General features: G+C 50.4%; 2 protein-coding genes across 4 annotated transcripts in view; one reads left to right on the forward strand and one right to left on the reverse strand.

Moving 5' to 3' along the window:
* Nucleotides 1–3,080: 3,080 nt before the first annotated feature.
* RXFP3 (relaxin family peptide receptor 3) lies at nt 3,081–4,494 on the reverse strand. Its single transcript, XM_009943730.2, has one exon. The coding sequence runs from the start codon at nt 4,416–4,418 to the stop codon at nt 3,081–3,083; it is 1,338 nt and encodes a 445-aa protein (XP_009942032.2). The 5' UTR covers nt 4,419–4,494.
* Nucleotides 4,495–15,371: 10,877 nt separating this feature from the next.
* Nucleotides 15,372–17,916, forward strand: part of ADAMTS12 (ADAM metallopeptidase with thrombospondin type 1 motif 12) — a 170,386-nt gene continuing 167,841 nt past the window's right edge. For 2 of the 3 annotated variants that reach the window (XM_075410653.1, XM_075410656.1), the window contains exon 1: nt 15,373–15,606. In XM_075410653.1, coding sequence (XP_075266768.1) covers nt 15,480–15,606 — 127 coding nt within the window. In that variant the 5' untranslated portion in view covers nt 15,373–15,479. Of the gene's footprint in view, nt 15,607–17,916 lie in introns of all 3 variants that reach the window. The other variant, XR_012761860.1, reaches the window with a different exon arrangement.

A 17,916-nucleotide genomic window follows, 5' to 3' on the forward strand; every position in this document is an offset into this window, starting at 1 on the left:
GAAACTATGCTGTTCAAAAGCAAATGCTAAGAAGAGAGCATGGCTTTGAGATTCATCCCCTCTTCTTAATTTAGGTACTTTCTCCTGACCTGCAGAGACACCTTTAGATCTCTCTGAACCTTGGAGTTATGGGTTCATGGTATCTATTTCTCACACAACTGGGTAGCTTTCTTAATCTGCTAGCACAGGCATTAGGGCTTTCTCCCAGAACACATGAGACCAAACGCATTTCTTGTGAATCCTTTGACACATTAGGCTGCTAGATTTATAGGTCTAGAATGCTCTCAGGCTCTTGAATGGCATATTGAAACTTCATTGAACCAGGACCTGGGAGCAAGTTAATCATTGCTCTCGGAAAGAGGAGACCTACAATCCAGACCAGGATCCAATTGCTCTTCTGTACTTACAAGTAAAAAAATCTTGGCACTTCCTCTTTGGGGCTCACCCCCTAACCACTATGCTGCAAAGCAGTGTTCAAGGGTTTGCCTTCTCTTTATCATCCAGCAATGGCGAGCAACTCACGCAACAGGGAACTGTTTCAGGCCAGAGGATTTGAGCACATTCGCAGAGTAGCCCAGAGATTCAGTGATTCCCCAGGGATGTGGGAGAGGGAAAGCTTTAGTCTCCTAGGCTGTGGGCACAAGCTCTGCCCACTTAGTGTTTCAAAAAAGAAGAGGAAGGAGTATAATCTGCACATGCATTGCAGGTAGGACAGGAGAAGCCCATCTAGACAGAGATGCAAAAGGATGGGGGAACGAGTGAAATTTACAGCCCCTGCTAAGTTCGTGCAGCCTGGCGCGGTGTGTTCTGTGTCGGGATGCAGAGCTGCCTCCCTGGCTTTAGGACACACACTGTGGCCAGTCCTGACTGAGAGATCCCCATGAAGCACAGATAAGTGCTACAGACTTAAGCAGCTTTAGGCATGCTAGGAGCAGACTTATAGGCACAAAAATTTTACTAGAAAAAACTTTAAGTACCTACAGACTTCAACTGGCAGCCAAGTCAGGATTTGGGAACCTGGAGGGGCAGTTGTACAGTACTTAGATGCTCAAGTTCTTCTGTGGATATGTCTGATTTCTTCAGAGTCTTTGCATCTGTATAAGTATGTCCACCAGCTGCCAGCTCACTTCTGCTATTCTTCTCCAGGCACCTGTGTCTCTCCAGTTAGCAGGTGCCCAAAGCTGTAGCAGAAGTCTCTTCTGCCTTGAGAAGAACAGAACACCAGCTTCTCCTTGCAAGTAGCAGAACCAACTGCTTCCAGACCAAACTAAAATTTTACAATAGGCATTACCAACATGTACAGTAAACCTTACAGAGTCTGCAGAGCATAATTGCCACTAGCAGCACTGCAATTTTCTCTGGGCAGAAATAGTAAGTTTGCTCCACATCAGTACCTAGAGGTGACAAACAACCCTCTGCAAAACACTTTTTTTGCAGAGTCAGGCAGATGTTGGAGTTAGGCTGCAGGGGAAGGGGATGGAAATAGAGAGGAGTTCTGCATTTTGCATTTTTACATTCATCCCATACATAGCAGTGGCGATTAACGAACTCGTGTTTTAACAACAAAACTAGAAATGTTGTATTTTCCCATCTTTTAAAATAAATATTTTGACCTTTCCTTTCTAAATTATTTTTCCTCATAATTTAAAAAAATATTTTAAAAAGTAAATATATAACCTCGCCATAAAAAGTTTCACAGCTTAAAATTACACTTTCTTCATGCCCTTAGAAGTTCATTTCAGATCAATCTCAAATTATTTCCCAGATGTTTCTGTGGAACACAGGCTGGGATAGGCATTGTCCCTGCCCCTCCCCGGGGTGCGAAAGCACTGAACTGCAGGCTCTAGGGCTGCTCACACCAGAGGAATTGAACTGGAGTGAATTGAAACACTGGCAAATATCAGTGCAGACCCTTCACAAACACTTTATCCGAACAAAAACCTTTGTGCTTGGTTTTAGCTGAACCCAGAAGTATCCCAGAGTAAGCAGCTTGAAGTGGCTACGATTTGATTCTTTTTTCCCTTTTTTATTTACAGTTGTGCTGATTTCCTGGAGTGAAATACAAACAGTCTGAAGCACAGCAAGAGCAAAGCCTACAGCCTCAGTGCCCCGGGAGAGACGCCTGCCTTGCCACATGCAGTTTGGGACTGTGGGCTTCCCCCCAGGCAGCCTGGACAGAGGCTGGGGAACACAACGTCGGGGGACTCACACCCTCCTCTCCAAACCCAGGCAAGGCAACGCCTCTCCATGAAGCTGCAAGTCCTGTCCTTGGGTTTCTCCTTGGCTGTCTGTGTTGCTTTATATCCTAGGAGCAGCAGAGGGGATGGGGGGAGCTGGAAAAGCAGATACTGCACAGATCTAGAAGGGAGCACAGCACTCCTCATCCCCCATCTTCCTTGGGTCCCTAAGGGAGGGGAAAGGGGCCAAGCCTGAACAAGAAGGAGCCTTGTACCCACTTGTCCTGGCTGCTCCCATCGGGGCAGATACGAAATGGGACACAGGCTGCCTGATCCCTGTGCCCTCACTCGAGCCTGGGGAGCGGTGACCGCAGCCAGGCCAGCATCGTTTACAATGCCACACGGCAGTGAGAAAGCAGCCCAGCTCCCACCCCCTGCCAGAAACAAAGACACAGGGGTGAGTGGGCTGTTGGCCCCTTGCTGCCTGTACCTCCAGGTCTGGGGGACACAGCCAAGGCCTCCCAGCCTCGCTCCAGCCCACCCAGCCCCTCTCCTCCCTACAGTGCCCTGAATACCCTGCATCCTCCCTGGATGGAGTCCTGGCACTGTCCCCAGTTACTCTTCCCCAGAACAGGTACAAGCATCTCCTAGAGACACCCCAATAAGCAGTGTGCCAGCACTGCCGCCTCCTAACTCCTGTTCTCCAGTCTGAGGGACATTTTCAAGACAACAATATCCATCAACAAGTTTCCAAGAGGAGACACAACCCCAAAAGAGCATCTCTCACCCAGAAGCCCTGCTTTACCCACCCCTCCTCCCCTGGTACCCGCCAGGCATTCAATACCCCAGGGCCACCCCTCGCACAGACCCCACCATCCCACCCCCCAGAGCACCCCACCCATCTCAGCAGCACTGCTCCGCAGAGCTAGCGGGCAGCAGGTCACAGCGGCTGTGGTACACCACCACCCCAGGGGGGTAGTAGGCCAGCTCCGGCTGGACCGTCGCAGCAGGGGAAGAAGCAGTGATGGGGTGGACAGGCACCAAGGCGTGCAGGGCCTGCTCCTCCTGCTCGGGCTTGGTTGTGTCGGTGAAAGGGCGCATGGTGGTGAGGGAAGGTGAGGTGATCCTCCAGAGGAGTGTCTTCAGCGCCTTGCGGAACTCCCTGCGCATGAGGCAGTAGAGGATGGGGTTGAGGCAGCTGTTGGAGTGCGCCAGGCACACGCTGATGGGGAAGAGGTACACTTGGGAGAGGAAGTACTCAGTACTGAAGTGCACCACGTTGAGTTTGATGAGGATGCCCCACGTCGTGAGCGCTTGGTTAGGCAGCCAGCACAGGAAGAAAGACAGCACCACGATGGACACTGACTTAGTCACTTTGGAACGGCGCTTGGTGCTGGGGCCGCTGCAGGTGCTGCCGACATGCTTGTCACTGATGAAGCGCACCAGGAGCAAGTAGCAGAGGCTTATGACGGCCAGGGGCACCACAAAGCCCAGCAGCACCTTCTGGATGTGGTACAGACCCAGCCAGAACTGGGCATTGCTGCCTCGGCCCTCCGGAAACTTGACGAGGCAGAGCACATCATCAAAGACAGTGGCAGTGGTGGAAAAAATGGCATGTGGCAGGGAAGCCAGGATAGCTGACAGCCAGATGAGCGCACAAAGCCACTTGGCAGAGCAGCAGCCACCCAGGGGGTCACCTCGCCGCTGGTTCTTCAAGGCTGAAGCCACAGAGCGGTATCGAGCCACGCTCATGGCAGTGAGAAAGAAGACGCTGGCATACATATTCATGGCTGTTACATACGAGACAATCTTACACATTGCCTTGCCGAAGAGCCAGTTGAAGTCCAGTGCGTTCTCCACTGCCCAGAACGGCAAGGTCAGCACAAACTGGAAGTCAGTCACCGCCAGGCTGGTCACAAAGAGGTTGATGGAGGACTTTCTCCAGCCGTGTTTGGTTTTCATCAGGTAGAGCACCAGCAAGTTGCCCACCAGCCCCAGGGCACACACCACGGAGTACACCAGCGAGATGATAATCCGCACCACGTCGGAGCTGTCCCCCTGCATCCCGTCGGCTCGCTCCAGCTCGATGTTCTTGAAGAGCTGCAGGAAGGACATGTTGCTCCCGTTGCCCGCCTGGGAGCCCTCCAGCAGACCCAGCGGCGCGTCCCAGGACTCCCCGCCCGCTCCTTCCTTCATGCCGGCGGCCGGCGAGCAGGCGCCGCTCCCGCAGGGCTCGCCCATCCCATGCCAGGGAGGGCGACAGCTCCGCGGGGGCCTTTCCCCAGACGCGGGGACGGAGCCGGGCTGCGGCTGCCTCCCGCCCGGCTCGGGGTGCCCGGCGGGCGGGCGGCGGTCCCCGTTATATCCGCGCCGGCGGGGCCGGCGCATGCGCCGTGCGGCGCCGGAGCTCTCCCGGGTGCTGAGCGGGGCGGCCGCGCCCCGGCCCCCCCCCCTCCGGCCCCCGGCCCCCGCCCTGCTCGCTCACGGCGGCTCCGTCCCCGCCGCCCGCCCCCGGTCCGCCTGCCCGTCCGGGGACCGACCGGGCGGCGCCTTTCCGCGGGCAGAGCTCGGCCAGGGCCCCCTCCCCGCTCCCCCCGCTCCGCTGCGAGGGCTCGCCCCGAGCACCCCCCGCCTTCCCGCCCGAGGAGCCGCGGCACCAGCCTGGACGCGCTTCGCCGGCCCGAGACGAGCCAGCAGCCGCCCGTCCCGCCTCCGGGGCCGTCCCGGATTTTAAGGCGAAGCCGTCGAGTGCGGCTGCCGGCGGCGCGCAGGGCTCGGCCGAAGGCAGCGGCCGGCACGGCCCGCTGCAGGGTGAAGCCGCTCCCCCGGGCGGCAGCGGGGCCCCGGAGGCTCCCGGCAGCCGCCCGCAGGGGGCCCCGGCGCGCCGGGAACGGCCGGGACCGGCCCCGGCCCGCGGAGCCCAGCAGCCGCCGCCGGCCCCGTCCCGTCCGTGCGCGGTGCCCGGAGCGCGCTCAGCCGCCGGGACTGCGGCAGAAACAGCAAGCGGCCGGCGGGGATCGAGCCGGGGCTTTGCTTTCCCCGTCCTGCTTTCAAATACGTCAAGCCAGGAGGGCGAGGGAGGGGACTTCGCGCCTCTGCTCCGCGCTGGTGAGAGCCCACCTGGAGTCCTGCATCCAGCTCTGGAGCCCTCAGCACAGGACAGACAGGGAGCTGTGGGAGTGGGGCCAGAGGAGGCCACAGCAATGACCCGAGGGCTGGAGCACCTCTGCTGTGAGGAAAGGCAGAGAGAGCTGGGGCTGTTCAGCCTGGAGAAGAGAAGGCTGCTGGGAGACCTTATTGCGGCCTTTCAGTCCCTGAAGGGGCCTGTGAGAAAGCTGCAGAGGGATGTTTTACAAGGGCATGTGGTGATAGGACAAGGGGTGATGGCTTTACACTGAGAAAGGGTAGATTTATATTACATATAAGGAAGAAATTCTTCACTCTGAGGGTGGTGAGGCCCTGGCCCAGGCTGCCCAGAGAAGCTGTGGCTGCCCCTTCCCTGGCAGCGTTCAAGACCAGGTTGGATGGGGCTCTGAGCAACCTGGTCTGGTGGAAGGAGTCCCTGCTCAAGGCAGTGGGGTTGGAACAACACGATCTTTGAGGTCCCTTCCAACCCAAACCATTCTATGATCCTACGATTCCATGAAATAATGGGCCTTCAACAGGCTGACTGCAGCAGGCCCTGAAAATTGGACTCCTGACATTTATTCCCCATTTTCTGCAAATTATGCATTTTTTCTAGGCTTCCACACCTCTTGATCACTGACTAGGGCTGCATTCAGGTGACGTTTTCAATAGCGGGGCATTAAGCTTCATCCCTTAGCCTGCTGAATGGCAGCAGTATCTCAAATTCTCTCACCCAAAGTAAATCACCCTTGCTGCGAAATCTAACAGCAGCCCCATCAGCCCCATCGGTGTTGCACAGCCGACTGTACAACACTACAGGCAGGAAAGAAAGCCAGCAGTCCTTCAACACCAGTACTGCAGCAACCGCATAAACAAGCGAAGTGAAAATACGGAGTTTTAATCAGAGCCGCGCCACTGCAGATGTTCTGCAAACAGCACAGGAGGTGAAGGCCCCCCCCAGCCCTCCGCAGCGCTGGCTGCCTTAGCACTACTGCCAGCGCTTGTCCAAAACGAAGGTGAGTAAAATATTTGAAATAAGGAAGTTCTTGTTCATTTTTCCCCTCTGCTGAGCCCTTCTGCTATTAGCTCACAAGGAAAAAAGTCATCTGTAATTGAGCCATGCAGAGACCATGACACGTTCACTTCGTAAATCATTAGCAGGATGGACTGTGCACAAGTGGATTTTTTCCAGGCTGATTTCTGCCCCATTCTGATCGCATGGCTACCTCCATGTCCTACTTTAAACATTTCACTGGAAAAACTGCAGAAACTGTGTCTTGCATGAAATAATTTTTTCTATCATTCGAGTATTTCACTGCTCGGCACATCTTGTTGACATACTGTGGAGACTGAACAGTTTTTTTGTCAGCCACCCAGAGAAAGCAACAGAGCGTGAACTGAGGTACCTCACGAGAACACTGGTAGCGGATTTTGAACTCAGGTCTGCAAATGTGAGAGGCTTGTCCAGGTTTTTCGCTTGTATTTAGATGACCAGACAAATTCATTTTCAGTCTTGGGTGGTTTGTCTTTTGTCATTCTTCACCTCAGAGAAGAAGTTTTAGAGGCAGGTAAGGGAACTTGCTACACCTAAATGAATAATACAAGAAATATTTGCAAAATAATTTATTTGTCACACCCTCAGAATGTTTCCATAGCTGGAAAAATGTTAAAAAAGTCATCAGTTATTTTCAAAAATTATTGCAAAATTCATCAGACACGTTACCTAAGGTTCATTATTATAGAAAATATTGTCTTCTATTTGTTCCTTATTTATTCCACCAAGGGCTTGTTGCTAATGCATAACTTTTTGGAGCCTTCTCTTTATCAAAGTGTCAGTGTAATTCATGTTACTGACTCAATCTTTTTGAAAACTGTAATAAACTTGGTGGGCATAGACTTTGAGGAAGTATTCTGGTGTTAACAGGCAAATCATGACTGATTTGCTTACTCTTGAAATCTCAAACAGATCCTGCAGAGTTTTGCAAGAGGCTTTTTGAGGTTTGAATAGTTGTCCTGGTTTCAGCTGCGATAGAGTTAATGTTCACAAGAAGCTGGGAGGGGACGTAGCCAGGACAGCTGACCCAAACAAGCTGAACAGGATATTCGATACCATATGACGTCACGCTCAGCATATAAACCATAACCTGGGGGGGAGCTGGCTGGGGGCAGGGATTGCTGCTGGGAACGGGCTGGTCATCGGGTTCTGAGTGGTGAGCAATTGCACTGCGCATCGCTTGCTTTGTAGATTGTTTTCTTATTATCATTTTTACTATTTTTTCTCTTCCTTTGGTGTTCTGTTAAACTGTCTTTATCTTAACCCATGGGTTTTACCCTTTTCTTCTTTTCCTCCCCATCCCACTGGGGGCAGGGGTAGCGACGAGCGAACAGCCATGTGGTGCCTTGTTGCTAGCTGGGGCTATACCACAACAGCCCATTTTGGTGCCCGGTGTGGGGCTCAAAGGGCTGAGATAACGAGATCTGACCAGAGAGTGTTAAGACAAGTTTATACCCATTTTTTGTGTTGATTAAATAGTTGCTGGTCACAATGTTGTTTTGTCTGTTCACATGGTTGTAGTACGTAAATCTGCACACACACTACGTATTCCCTGCTGTTTATCAGCTCTGGGAGAGGGATCAGGATTATCATTTTGCTGTACTGTGTAATATCAACTCATGATAATGATAACATCACTGGGCACAAGGTTGAGCTAGTGTTTGTATGTGGCATTACTGTCATGCCTGTACCTCAGGTGCCATCTCTCGGAATTTATTAATTGCACCCAATCTATGGTGAATATGGGGGGGATACTTTCCCCTGCTCTTTCACCTCCCTCCTTCTCCTTCAGGCTAGATACAACATCTTTTGAGAATTTTGAATATCCTTGGGATGTTCAAGTCAGCATGCTCTTATTGCTATGTCTCCTGAATGTGTTTCAGGTCTTCTCTAGGGTTACAAAATTTGTTGCTAAGAATACCACCCAAAGACTTGCCTCGAGGCTGGATAGTCACGGGTGGCATGGCATGTGGGAGAATATGGGCAAGTATCTAGAGAAGTTCTGACGTCCAATGGTTTGGAACTTCACTCCCGGACAGCTACAGGACCCTGATGAAGTGATAGAGTATTTGAAGGGAAAACGCTATGGCTATTCCAAAGAGGCACAACTCACACCTCTATGCTGGGCCCTGGCCTGTATCTATCAAACACTGCTCAATGCTATGTAGCACTCTCAGGGGAAGAAGAGGGAAAACAGACCGACAGGCACTGTGGCTACTCCAGCCCTTCTGAAAAGTCCTGCAGCTACTCCAACCCTTGTGACAGCACTGTGGCTACTGCAGCTGAACCAGAGAACCAGCCCATGCCGGTATCAGTCACCCCTATGCAGAAGAAATAGACAAGAAATCAGTTCACTTAGTGAGGGAGGAAGGTGAACGAAGGTCATCATGAAAGCAGAAGAAAGAGGCAGAACCGGAGACAGTCACCCAGTCCCTGTCCCTGAGCGAGCTGCCAAGTATCTGAAAAGATCTCAGCCACCACCCAGGTGAGCACATTGTCAGCTGGCTGCTCCGGTGCTGGGGTAACGGGGCCAGTAGCTTGGAATTAGAGGGCAAGGAAGCCAAGCAGCTGGGATCCCTGGCCAGGGAATGGGGCACTGACAAGGTGATTGGAAAAAGGCACAAACCCTCAGCCTCTGGGCGAGACTTCTGTCAGGCATGAGGGAAAGGTACCCCTTCAGTGAGGATGTTGTGTGTTATCCAGGCAAGTGGACCACCATGGAGAGAGGTATCCAGTACCTGAGGGAATTAGCCATGCTGCAGGTGATTTATAATGAACTGGCAAAGGAGCAGTTACCCACAGATCCAGACAAAGTCCAATGCACACAACCCATCTGGCGGAAGTTTCTATGGAGTGCACCATCTTCGTATGCCAACTCACTGGCATTAGTGTCCTGGAAAGAAGGTGAGGGACAAAGGGCAGACGAATTGGCTGGCCAACTCCGGCAATACGAAGGAAGTCTCTCTTCCTCTCTACGGGCCTGCATCTCGGCTGTGGAGAAACTGCCAGACATGCCAGCTGAGAAACCATCCCAATAGTTCCAGCGATTCGAGGGTAAGTTCTGCTCCCCACCTGTATGGACCAGTATCTCAGCTATTAGGTCTAAGCGTTCCTCTGCTCAAGAGAGAGAATATAGAAGGCACACATCATGAGGCACCCTGTGGTTTTACCTGCAGGACCACGAAGAGGACATGAGGAAGTGGGATGGAAAATCTACCTTGACTCTAGAGGCACAGGGATATGGGTTGCAAGGAAAAACTATCACAAAAGGGGATTCTTCCAGGAAAATTGCTGCTGCAGTTTCCAGTGGGCAGTCCCCCAGACAGAGTAGAAGGGCTGATCTTCCTTCTGATCCTCTTGAAGGAATTTCTGATTCACATTTACAAGAAGTGAGTAACAAATGCTATCTCCGGAGGGGCCCTGCCTCCAGCCAGGTAGAGGAAAGGGACAACCGGATTTATAGGACTGTGCGGATTCGATGGCCTGGAACACCAGAACACAGGAGTATAAGGCTCTAGTGGACATCGGTGCACAGTCTACTCTAGTGCCATCAAGCTATAAAGGAGCTGAACCCAACAGCTAACTGTGTTGGAGGCCGAAGTGCGTCTGACCGGGAATGAGTGGCCAAAGCACCCCATGGTGACTGGTCCCAAGGCTCCGTGCATCGCTGGCACAGACTACCTCAGCAGAAGGTATTTTAGGGGCACAAAAGGGTACCAGTGGGATTTTGGTATAGCTGCTGTGGAGACAAAGGAGACAGCTGCCCACCTTGCCTGGTCTCTCAGAGAACCCTTGTGATGGGGAGTTGTGGAGAGTCGAAGAAAAACAGGTGCCGACCACTACCACAACGGTGCACCGGTGGCAATATTGCATCGGCCAAGACTCACTGGTCCCCATCCATTAGCTGGTTCCTCGATTGGAGAGCCAAGGAGTAATCACTAAGACTCGCTCACTCCTTTTATAGTCCCATATGGAGTGAGCGAGCAGCTGCCTGGTACTTAGTTGCCAGCTGGGGTTAAACCACACCAACAGTACTATGCTAAAAAAATTCACAGGGCTAAGGTTGCTCGTTTGCCTTCAGATAGCATCAATCTATACAGTAAACTTAAAAAGCTTGCACCAGTTCAGACCACAACAGAAACTGCCCATCGATTTCAGATTGTGTCAGAGATAAGTGTTCCTACAAGTGTTTCTCAAATAGCCTTTAAAAATGTCCCAGATAAATATGCCAGATAAAGATTTGCTGAAAATTACATTTTTCCTACGATTTACGTCGAAAGATGCCTATCATTTTTCACTTCCTTTACAGTTTCTTTTTGTACACAAACAAAAGATTGATTATGACTGCAATAGTGACTGAGCTGCAGACAGCTGCACGCTGTTCTGAAACATTTTGGCAAGGGAGATTGGGTTCTGTTTTCAATATGAAAGTCTTTTTTATCTCAAAGCGGATTTTTGAAATATTGCGTGTATCACTATTTTAAATACAGAGACATGGGACTACTTCTCCAGGCATTTTTGTAGCAGCAAAAGATTTTTTTATCTTTTTCTATTCAACACACTGAAGCAACAAGTAGTAATATTAAAGCTCTTGAGCAGATTTCATTAAAAAGAGTTATTAATATGTTACTTAAATGGGTCTATATTATTCTCAAATGTTGCATTTTTGCCATAGAATTCTGTCCTATGAATATTTTTTGATGGCATTTTCTTCTCATTAAAACAAAATTTTGGAGCATGAGAAGGAAGGGAGACATGAAAAAAGAGACATTTCATGTTTGTTTATTTTCTCAGTTCTAATTTCTGGAACCCATATGATCTCCCCTCAGCTTTTTATGAGCTGAGGGCTACAGTCTCATGCTTTTGACTAAACTCCAACAATAACTGTTAACAGTTGCATTTTGAACTGGATTTTACAACTCTCTCTTCAACCTGAGAGTGAAGGTTTGGTGTGACTTGGTTTGTATCCACCAGAGGAATACTTTCGTGGCAATTCTTTTCTTAAAAGTGCAGAAGGAAGTGTATACAGGTTTTCACTACCACATCTCTGTTAGACAACCTAGTTCTCATACCCAGAGGAAGACATCATCGGTACACTTCACGGACCACAGACATGTTATCCAGAAAGTATTGTTCTAATACAGATATAAATTCTAATTTAAAAAATTTATTTTAATCATGTTCATGTCCTCATTTGCTTCTGAGGTGGATCACTGAGAACATATTTTTCTGGCACTAATTTTCATAAAAAGTTAACTTCAAAGTGACCTGTTGCTCCAGAAATGTGCTTTAAAACTGTTAGTATAGACAGTAAGACCAAACAAGCTTTTAAATTACCATAGTCCAAGCAGGAAATTGTCATTTTGTGAATTAGCTCACCAATTACAAATAACAATCCACATCTGAACACTGATCAGGAATCTAAATGTGAACAACCCCAGAAATTTCATGTGATAGAATCACTGACTACTTCAGAGTTTGCTTCATTCTGTTACCTGAATCTGCCCACAGACATACCATAAGTGGAATGTCAGCAAATATTTTTTTTGCATGAGTAACTTATGAAATTCCAAAGATCTTTAAAGACTACAACTGAAACAGAAGCTAAGGGATCCAACAGTGTCTCTGGTTCAATTACCAAGTCAGCTGTGTTAAGACATTGCATCTCTAAATGAGCAAGAGGGAATAAGATTAAAAAAAAAAAAAAAAAGGTACTCAAACTCCCATCTAAATCTGTCTCCAAAAAATGATCAACAGATGCACAATAATTATCCAGCAAACTCCACAGAGCATTTGGGATTGAGGGTCATTCTCTTTCGGTTCACCTCTCTGCTAACAACTCAGTACCTTTTAACACAGCCCACCACATCACGTGTGATTCATCTTCTCAACATTTCTGGTCCAAGCAAACTATTAAGCTGCCTGTGTAGTTAACATATAGTCAGATGTTTCACCTTGTACATGACAGAAAGGGATGTGTTACTCTCCAGAGGAATCCTCTCTCCCCACTGACTGGAGGAGACAAGCAAGCATAGATTAGAAGCCTCAGATCTTTAAACTTCGGGCAGGAAAATCTCATTCCCAGTGAAGCAAAATTTCTCGACAGTCTTCAGCCTGGCTTAATTTTTTAGCAACTCCTCAACCTCAAATAATATAATTTATGTTGCAGTTCCTCCCTGCTCATAACCTCTGCTTTTCTGTCTCTCTGTACACATTTACACAAGCATATAGATTCCCATACATGCATTTCTTTTAATTCTGGCCTGCAGTTCTTCTTAAATTTAAAAGAACCCAGATATTGATTGTGCCTGGATCAATCCAGGCTCGACCGTGTCTCTTGGTCACATATGTTTGTTTCTTCTGACCTCCTTTCAACAACTGTACAGGCTTTCCTGTGTTGAGCTGCAGTTACTGAACTGCCGTACCTCTGCTGTCACAAGAACACAGCCGGTGTGGTGCTGTGTTCTCTTTTTATAATTGAGGTTGTGTTACCAAAAAAAAAAGCCCTTACATTCACCAAAGTCTCCAAAACCTCAAATTATGTCTCTTTCAGAACAAGAAATCACTAATTCCTTATCATTAGATTTTTGCAATTCTTTGTGAGAGACTGAATAACTTAATATTTAGGCATCTTATTTTAACAGCCCAGAAATGGTCTCCTAAAATCACATCTATACTGGGAAGATATAGTGCCATAAATTCTGTTCACTTAAATATCTGGCCTCAGCATGTCCTCACAGCAGGAAAAGTGCTTTCTGCTTGTGCCATTGCTTCACATTTTAACCGTATGTGACCGTGTCAGCTAGAGCCACAGCATCCCTTAAGCAGGAACACTACTGTCCCCCAGGGTATTTTCTGACACTACACCCAGTGAATCATTTCTTCTGTGTATGTGCATGCTGGCACAAAGCCCAGGGAATTGTAGATGTTTCAAATCAGATTCCCACAGTGCTCTTTCTCATTCTGTATGACTTTTGCATCTACAGTTTTTGGTCATTTAAAAAAAAAAATCAAATCAAAACAGAACACCCATATTCCCACAAACCGTCTTGAGTTCCTCAAGCTTTTATTTTGCCATCATGTCCTGATTTTTTTGTTTCTCTTATGTGATGCTGTCTGGAGAAGAGATAACAGGGAAGAAAACCAGCAGGAGTAACAGGTTGAAAGAGTTAGTCCATAATGAGAAACTCTGTAGTCTCAGGAAAGCGCAGAAGGAGAAACACCTCACGCTTGGAGAGAATTACAGGCAACGGGAATTAACTTGTTCTGTTGAGAAAGAAAGCAAGACAGAATCCTGCACGAAATACTAGTTGCCTCACATCAGACACAGTAGAACACCTACCCAAAAAGATGACTGGAAATCGAAGCAAATAGTTCTACGCCCCTCACAGAAAGGCTGTTTTTCTGGTTGCCTGCAAGAAGTTTGTTAAACCAGTACTTTGTAAACGTACGCCCATCCCTTACACTTTCACCCCTTCTTTCCAACGCTTCTAGCCTCTTCTGCTCATTTCACAGTCCTTTTCCTTTCTATTCCACTTACTGTAGGCACTTCCTTATTCTCCAATTCAATTATTTTAAAATATTCACTGCAAATTGTGTAGCTTGTTCTATGAAAAAAATTGTTTTTAAAAAGTCCAGTATTATAGACACTATATCAATTTCAGGTCACGCTTAGCTTTAAATCAATTTCAGGGAAGTACTGATAAAGAGCTAAGCAGCCTGCAATACCCAGTGTCGCAGAACAGCTCAGTACCCGCTATGTGACTAGGCTATTCAGAGAATCCTAACGGCAAGCACAGCAGGAAACTTGTCACTGTAACAGGCGAGATAACGCTCATACACAGAACATACAGATGACTATATTAAAATAAATACTTTGTAATGAACAAACTCTTGGCAAGTGCTGTTGGATATCAAACATTACATAAATTCATCCTCTTTTGCATAGTGTTATTCCATTAGCTCAAAGAGAGCACACTATGACTCATAAATCCAGTATCACCCTTTTTGAAATGTGTTCTGTTTCCAGAGTTATCATGTCTTGAGCCTGGGAGAAGCCACGTTTCTATCTGATTTAGAAATCCTTGGAGTTTTAACACTTTCTTGCGTTTTCATTCTCCAGAGCTTGAGGTTCTCCGAGTCAAGGCAGCCGAACTGCGGCAGCCATTTGCCTTTGGGGAAGTTTGAGCAGAGGAACGAGCGTAACTGAGCACAGGCTGCCGTGCAAAGCCATCCAAGGAACACACGGCAGAGCCAACTTCACGCAGGCGGCTGTCGAGGCGGGCGAGGAACTCAGCGCAGGCCTGGGGGACAGGATGGCGGCCAGGCCGTGCCCTGTGGTACCCGGGGAGCGCCGGCCGGGCGGTGACCTTGGCAGACGCTGCATGAGGGGACCCTTGGCGGAGAGTGCGTGGCACGGACTGACAAATACAGGTGCCCAGGCGACCAGAAACTTTCCCCGCAAAGGGAGGACGCTCCGAAGTAACCCAAACGTGGCAGCACGCTGTTACAACGCGGCCACAGCGCCCTGAGGTGACAACCTGGAAGCCGGGCTCCGGCTGCGCAGCGGCCACCGGCCCCGGCCGGGCGCGGCCGCCCGCCCGCCCCCCGCTCCCTTCAGGCGGGGCGAGGCCGCCGCCGTCCCTCGCCGCTGCGGCGGGAAGGGCGCGGGACGCCCGCGTGCCTGGAGCCGGGCCGCGAGGCCGCGGCGGGCTCTTTCCCCCGGCCCCGCAGCCCGGACCCGGCGAGGGGAGGCCGCCTTGCGCGGGGGGCCGGGGCTGCCGCCCCACCTTTGCCGCTGAGGAGGGCGAGGGGCGGGGGTGGCGGGGGCAGCCCCCGCTGGCGGCCTCTCCTCCCCTCCCCCCTGGCCCGGCCCGGTTTGCGTTAACCCCGGCGGCTCCGAGGCGGAGGGGGGGGGGGTGGCTCCCGGGAGCGGCTCCCTCCCCACAGCCCTCCTTCCTCCGCCGGCAGAAACCAGACACCGGGACGGCCCCGCGCAGCCCCTGTCGGGGAGCGGCGCCTGTGTCCGGGCGGCGCCGGGAGGCCGCTCCGCCGCTGCCCCGCCGCCCGGCCATGCCGCGGCCCGGCTAGGCGTCCTCCGCTCGCAGCTCCCCGCCCGCACCATGCCATGTGTCCCGCGGAGCCGCGCGGCGCACGTCTCCTTCTGGCTCCTCGTCCTTCACGTCCGAGCTCCCTGCCTGGGCAGGGCCCCGCCGGCCGGCGGCCCGCTCTTCCCCGACGGAAGGCAAGGTCAGTGTCGGCGGCCGGGCCGGGGCGCGGGGAGCTTCCCCGGGCGGGGCGTGAGGGAGAGCGGCTCCCCCCTCGCCGAGCGGCCTGGCCGCGGGCGTGCTGCGGCCGGCCGAGCCCACGGCTCCGCCGCCTCGGCCCCCCGCCGTCCCCGCTCCGGCCGCTCCGGGCTGCCGAGGGTCCGCGGCGGGAGCGCCGAGCCCCGGCTGCGCCGTCCGGCTGTCCTGGGGAGCTCTGTGGGTTGAGCTGCGCAGGGGAAGGCACTGCCGGACCCTGCTCTTTGCTCGTCTTCCTCGCTGAGAGGCGTCTGGCTGAACACCAGAATCCTCTCGCACTACCAGGCTGAAAAAGTTTACCGTCCTGATAGTTTCCTTGTTGTTTTGTTGGGTTTTTTTTAAACAAATGATCGCTTCTCTGCTGCAGCAGCACAAACTGATGGTGTTACCAGGGTGCAAAACCCACTGTGGGTTGTTCATACTCGGTGAGCGCGGTGGGTCTAGGAGTAAGGCTTCACCTAGGAGTGTAGTCTTCTTGAGGCTGCTCCCTTGGGTGAATTAACTTTGTTCCGCCAGTTTATACGGGCTGTACGCCGTGCTGGGGGAGCATAACTCGGGAATTTTATCTTGTTGGCTGTTGCAAGGAAAATCAGAGAAGCGGCGCCTGCGAGAGAAAAATTGTGATTAGCTGGAAGAGTCTGCCTGGTGGTAGAAGACCCGAAAGTGTAGGAAGACAAAACTTGTCTTCTGAAAAACTTCCTGATGCAATCAACGGCTGCGGTGGTGTCGGTGGCAGAGCTTGAGCACAGAGGAGAAAATCTTCTCTCAGAGATCGTGGGAAGGAAAAGTAGTTAGGCAAGCTGTCTGAGGAGTGAACAATTACCCTGAAGTTAGTTCCTGCTGGATTATTTAAACTAAATGCGAACAGTCGTTGCATTTCTGTGACTCTACATGGGGCAGAACAGGCGTGGCTGCATTAGCACAGAGTAACTGTGTAATTGTCAGGCATTTGGAAACGGAAATAGAATTAATTAACTTTCTAGGCATGAAAAACCTAGGCTTTTCCGAGAGTTTGCAAATAGCTTTGTGTAAAGGGTCAGTTCAAAATTTGGCTAATGTTTTGCAGAGGGAGACTGAATGCAGCAAGAAGTGCGAAGGACTAAAATCTGTGTCTTGCATAGCTGTTAAGCGTTGTGCTCACTCCACATCCACGACGAGCGTGGTGGATGGGACAGTTAAGCATGCCCTTGCTGCATGTTGAAGACCTGCTCCCTGCAGTGGGGCTTCGCAGCTCCGGGTGTTTCCTGGGTACGAAGCCTTTCTTTGGCTTGGGAAAATGCTTCTACCGGAGATGAGCAATGCTATTTCCTATCCCAAGGAGTCATTTGAAAAGGAGCCAGAGGGTCTGAGAAGCAGATGTAGCTGAACTAGAAAGATGGAGGTGAAACAATGGCAAATGATGATGTGTCACATTTTAAAGGGATTTTGTCAAGAAAACATGTTATCTGTCTAAAAGAAATTGTGCATTTCCTGTCATGTGTGACAGACCATGTGTCTTTTTCTCTTTATCCTAGTTTATTTACTTTGTGTACAGCTGTTTTAGTGTAGGCAGTTCTCCGCCATGTGTGGTGGATTTGAATCCACAGAGGAGCAGAGCAGACAGCAGTGGTTTTGAATATTATCAGATGTTTCCAGTGATGCAGAATAAGGAGAATAAGGTCTGCAGGGTAGGTTTCTCCAACAACTTAAACAATTCTTAGACTTGTCAAACAAGCGTGAAGGGCCTGAATCTTGCTTGTCCAGTGTGCCCATAAGGGCCTGTCCAAACACAGTGATTACAAGGCAGAGTCCTGACTGGAGCATGTCCTGCTCATCGGGATGTTTTGGTCTTGCTCATGGCACTGATGCAAGCCGGCAAGCTCAGGCAGTGGTTGTGGAGCATTCTGTGGAGCTACACAAGCTGACCAGGGAAGTCTTTCCTTTCCTGGCCTATAAATCCTGAGCAGTCCCACTCAACAGGCAGAGCTTCCCTGAAGCGGAGGGAATTCTAGGTGGCCAAGTGGGATGCCATGGCATGCCAGCCCCAAGGCTTGTCAGTGGCACTGGGATAGATTCCGTCCATTAAATGCTTGCTGGCACAAAGTTTTATGGGAACCTGTGGTGTTTTAATATGAATGAAGTATTACTTTAGGAAAATTGAGGCAGTCAGTGTTGAAGAATACAACCCTTATTCTTGTGAAGTGTGGGCTACATGCATTAAGTTATTCTGTTTGTTCCCCCTCCCTTCTAGATGAGTGTTATTTTTTCCTAGAAGGGC

Source organism: Opisthocomus hoazin, chromosome Z, assembly GCF_030867145.1.
Source record: "Opisthocomus hoazin isolate bOpiHoa1 chromosome Z, bOpiHoa1.hap1, whole genome shotgun sequence".
NCBI lineage: Eukaryota > Metazoa > Chordata > Aves > Opisthocomiformes > Opisthocomidae > Opisthocomus > Opisthocomus hoazin.

Excerpts from the sequence above, each read along its gene's own strand:
- RXFP3 (XM_009943730.2), bottom strand. The coding sequence starts at position 4,418 with ATGGGCGAGCCCTGCGGGAGCGGCGCCTGCTCGCCGGCCGCCGGCATG.